Source organism: Merops nubicus, unplaced genomic scaffold (assembly GCF_000691845.1).
Source record: "Merops nubicus isolate BGI_N331 unplaced genomic scaffold, ASM69184v1 scaffold20363, whole genome shotgun sequence".
In the NCBI taxonomy this organism is placed as follows: domain Eukaryota; kingdom Metazoa; phylum Chordata; class Aves; order Coraciiformes; family Meropidae; genus Merops; species Merops nubicus.
This window is the reverse complement of record NW_008599883.1, coordinates 1-4,675: the sequence shown is the minus strand read 5'-3', so window position 1 is coordinate 4,675 and position 4,675 is coordinate 1. Positions and strand designations below refer to the sequence as shown.

At 58.5% G+C, this 4,675-nt stretch overlaps 1 protein-coding gene across 1 annotated transcript in view; it reads left to right on the top strand.

Moving 5' to 3' along the window:
* KANSL3 (KAT8 regulatory NSL complex subunit 3) overlaps positions 1 to 4,672 on the top strand; it is a gene marked incomplete at both ends in the record, with an annotated part of 10,257 nt that extends 5,585 nt beyond the window's left edge. The window contains 5 exons of the mRNA XM_008937551.1: positions 77 to 265; positions 1,656 to 1,740; positions 3,220 to 3,383; positions 3,812 to 3,924; positions 4,508 to 4,672. Coding sequence (XP_008935799.1) covers positions 77 to 265; positions 1,656 to 1,740; positions 3,220 to 3,383; positions 3,812 to 3,924; positions 4,508 to 4,672 — 716 coding nt within the window. The remainder of the gene's footprint in view (positions 1 to 76; positions 266 to 1,655; positions 1,741 to 3,219; positions 3,384 to 3,811; positions 3,925 to 4,507) is intronic.
* Positions 4,673 to 4,675: the final 3 nt, after the last annotated feature.

Below are 4,675 nucleotides of genomic sequence, written 5' to 3'. Positions count from 1 at the left end.
GCCCCCGCGGGAGCAGCCCCCACCTCGAGGGAGCGGCCGCCGGTTTATCCAAAAGCTGCTTCTGTGTGTCCCCTAGTTCCAGTGTCCTCAGAGCCCTCGGAAGGGGCTGAGAACGATGATGTGCGCCCCCAGCTGAAGAGGCACCAGGCCCCCAGCCCGACCCCGTGTGCCAAATCCTCCAAACGAGCCAAAATCAAGGTGACCATCGTCTCTCACGGCGATGCCGGCGCGGGGACCGGAGCACCCCTGGGCACCCCGGCGGAAAGTGAGTCAGCAGCCGGCCCAGACCCGCTCCCCGGGGGGCACGGCGTGGGGAGGGGGGAGCTCTGGGTGTCCTTTTGGTTTTTCTGAGGAGTTAGCCACAGAAAGCGGACAGAGGCTCGAGGGGTGAGAGATTTGGGGGTAGCTGGGGAAGCAGGGGGGCTGCCGGCGGGCAGCAGGCTCTTCCCCTCCGCAGTGGCTGGGATCTGGGGGCTCCCCGGAGGTATCGAGCTGCTGGCAGGAGCAGGACGCGGGTCCCGGGGGACCCCTCGTGGTTGTTGCTGGTGGCTGGAAGGTGCCTTAGGGCCGGTGGGCGACGTCCCTGCCTCTGGAGAACCTCCCTGCGTTCCAGCCTGAGTGCCCAGCTCTGCGGGTCCCCTCTGGGCCTCCACTCTGCCACACGTCTGAACGAGTTCCAGCTCCGACTCCGCCTCAGCAGCCGGCCAGGCCCACCTGGATGGGCCTTGCAGATGTCCCCACAGTGCCAGAAGAGGTGACAGGCTCTGTGTTCTTCCCCCTGAGCCTCTGCAAGCGAGGCCAGAGGCTCTGCCTCCTGTCATCTCCATCCCCAAGGACGTTGACTTGGTGCTGGCATGTCTCCCTCCCGTCGGAGCCCTGGACACGTGAAGCTGCTGTTTGAGGCAGCACAGGACTGGAATGTCATCACCATTCCCACAGGAAATCAGCTCAGAAAACAGCTCCTTGGGAAGCATCTCTCAGTTAATTGTACAGCTTCAAACTGTGACAGTGAACTTAGAAACACATCCTTATTTTTTTCTTTCTTTAAGGTTACAATTTCTCCTCTGGCGCCTTTGAAAATCGCCCGCTTCCGAATATTTTTTTTCCTCCTTCTTTTTTTAACTCTCCAAACTTTTTACTTCTTTCCACAGAAAGGAAATGAATTGCAGAAGCACACAGAGAACCAAAGCCAGAATTCCCTCTCCCCGTGCAGGAGCAGGAGGAAGGGAGGAGACCCCTCTGCTTGTACCCCCCCCGCCGCAATAAACCAGTGTCCCGACTCCTGGCATCCCTGTGTGTTCTGTCGAGTGCCTCTCACCACCCCCTGTGGCCAGCAGCCACCCCGAGCCGCCGGGCTGAGATCTGTGCCACGGGGAGCGAGCGGAGAGAACCTTTAGGGAGAGATTTGGGGCCTGAGATTGAGCTGCTCGGGGCGTTCCTTGGGCCCCGGCTCGTGACGCGTCCTCGGCGGCGGCTTTCCCGGCGGTTTATTCCCCACTCTGCTCCCTGGGACGCTCCAGGAGCTTTCCTGGAGGAGCTGCTTTGCGAGCAGCCTGAGCCCCGTGGCCTGTGGGTAGCCGTGGGAGAGAGGGGGAAGCCCTAAAGAAAATGGTGGTGGAGGGAGAATTGAGCTGTTTGTTTGTTTTCTTCCGCAGTTGTCGCCGGGAAGCCGCTCCCTGTGGGCCTGGGCCAGGCCGTGCCGGGCGCGAAGGAGCTGTCGGGACTCCTCAGCACCCCCAAGTGAGTGTGGCTCCGGCCTTGGCCGAGTTGGGGGGTCCTTTGGGAGAGGCTTTTTTGGGGGAATTGCTGCTCCAGGGTCGTTCCTGCACGTGGAGCTTTGCGGGATCTTGGTTACGAGTGGAATTTTCTGAAGCGTGGGAGGCTCTTGGGCTCCTGGAAACTGTTTGGTAACCAGCAGCTGAGTCAGAGTGGCAAAAAAGGGTAAGAATCAAAGGTGGGCTAGCTGTTGGGCTTGATTTTGGTCTGGTATCCCAAATCCAAACTTCTTTATCTCAGTCTTGTGAGTGACTGTGGTGACTTTGCCAGAAATCTGGTGTTGTCTTCAGTCCTTCCCTTTGTTCCCTCTGACAGTCAAGTGTTTTTTTCCCCCCAAGAGAGGGGAAAGATGCCTCAATAAGAAAAAAGATGCAGGTTGGGAGAAGAAACATGTTCCTTCACAGCAACATGTAGGTTGGAGAAGACCTTTAAGGTCAATGAGTCCAAGTGTTGGATATCAGCTCCTGAAGCTGATGAAGTGGCCGTGGAGATTTCTGTTGGGGATCGAATCCAAAGCTGACATCTCACATCACTGTGTTCCCTTCTAATTCAAACCAAGGCTCTGACTGAGCTGGAGGGCAGAGGAAGAAGAGCTGGCTGCAGATAGAAAGGAGGTTTTACAGGGGAGGTATCTCTGCAAGGCAGAGTGTGGTGGTGTGGGGTGACACAGCTCCTGCAGCACCTTGGTAGGTGCACACCTGTAACCAGCTCACTCCCAGTTTGGGAATATGTGGATTTTGTCATAGATGCTCCTTGTCTGAGCTGCTGCAGGGGACAGACAGAATCCCACAATCCCAGCATGGTGGAGCTGGAAGGTTCCTCTGGAGATCATCTTGGTCAACCCCCCTGCTCCAGCAGCTCACCCCCAGCAGGGTGCCCAGGGTCACAGCCAGGAGGGTTTGGGATCTCTCCAGAGCAGGAGACTCCACAGCCTCTCTGGGCAGCTGCTCCAGGCTCTGCACCCTCACCCCAAAGAAGTTTCTCCTCCTGCTCAGGTGGCACCTCCTGGGTTCCAGTTGGTGCCCGTTGCCCCTTGTCCTGTCCCTGGGCACCACTGAGCAGAGTCTGGCCCCAGCCTCTTGCCCCCCGGGGCCCTTTAGCTCTTGCTCAGCACTGCTCAGATCCCCTCTGAGGCTTCTCTCCAGCTGACTAGCCCCAGGGCTCTCAGCCTGTCCTGGCACAGAGATGCTCCAGCCCCTCAGCAGCTTTGGAACCTCTACTGGACTCTCCAGTAGCTCCTTGTGTCCCTCAGTTCCAGAGACACCACTCTGGAACTGAGGGACACAAGGAAACTTCTCTTGCTTTGAGTTCTTGTAGCTCATCACCTCCCTGCCTGACACTTCAGGAGTCCTGCTTGGTGACCCCTCACTGTCCCAGCCACCTCACCTTGGCCCCGTGTAGCTCCTCACTGAGCAGACTCCTCCTCTTCTGCTCCCTTTGTAGGCTGAGCTCAGCAGCAGAGACCTCCACGAGCCCGGCTCCGTCCGCCGTCATCCCCAGCAGCACCACGCCCAGTGCTTTCCATGCCCTGCAGAGCAGGCTGGTGGCCAGCCTGGTGGCCAGCAGCTCCCACTGCTTGCCAGCCCAGCCAGCCAGCACCCTCCAAGGTACGTCCCCTCTCTCCACGTGAAGGTGGAAGGTGAGCCAGGTTCAGAACCTCTTGGTGCAGCCTCTTTCTTGCCCTTCCCTGGTTGCTTTGGGGTTGGCTGAGGCAGAGATTGCAGCGTTTGGCTCTCGTAGAGCCTGCAGAGAGTCAGGTGAGGCTGAAGGTGCAGCAGGTCACCTCTAAATGGTGTCGTTTGTGGGTGATGATGCCTTGAGGGACTAATCCTGACCTCTTGGCTCCTGGGCTTCACCACTAACCTCCCTTGTAGCTGCAGTGGTGAGGGGTGTGTGGGGAGGCTCAGAGGAGCTAAGCCACCAGTCTGCTGCTTGGGAAGCTGCTCTTTAAAGAGCAATCTGGAAGACTGGAATTTCATGCTGGTGAATTCTCTGAGCCTGATTTCTTTATTCTTTTGGGTTTTTTTTTTTGTAGGAGCAGCATCTGCCAGCAGCCTGCTGCAAGGGCTGAGCTTCAGCCTGCAGGACATTGGCACCAAGTCATCAGCCCTTCCTGCCAGCGTGGCTGCTGCTGGGCCCCCTGTGCAGGTACTGCAGACCCCTGAGGACCCCCTCTGGGGGGCAGAAGGCAGTGGGAGACAAAGGGAACCTAGCTAGGCCCTGTTAGCTCCAGGACCAGGAGAGATGAGGGGTGGTGGGTGTGAGCTGCAGCTGACATGATGTGTCCAAGCCTTAGTGCTGTGCCTGGGGCAAAAGGTTCCTATAAGTGGCATGAGGTCTGGGAGCCAGGGCTACAGGAAGATGTTTCTGAGTGGCCACCTAGAAATGCTGAGGAGGAGTTGGAGAATGGATTGGTCAGTGATCTCTGAGAGGATCAGCAACCTTCCTCCTCCTCATTTGCTGACCTCATGGGCGGCACTCCCCAGCCTGGCAGTCTGAAGTGACCTCTTCCTTAGAAGCAGAGCCCCAGTTTCTCCCAGTCATGCTCTCAAGCTGGAAGGAGTATGTGCAAGCTGGAAGGGACAAGTTCAGTTCCCTGTAGACCTTCCACAGAAGGAAGTGTGAGAACTCTGCCCTTCAAGACCTCCGGCTTCTGTGGGAGGCAGAGCTTGGGGCCCCCTCAGCCTCCCCTTCCCTCCCAGGCATTCAGTGCTTCTGCTTCTCCTTCCAGACCTCGGCTGGGAAGGTGCCCACCCCTCTGCAGAACCTGGGCACCATCACCACGGGCACGGGCACCATCGTCCGCACCATCCCCGTGGCCACCTCCCTGTCCCTGGGAGCCTCGGCCGGCGGGAAGCCCACGGCCATCCACCAGCTGCTGAGCAACGGGGGCCTGGCC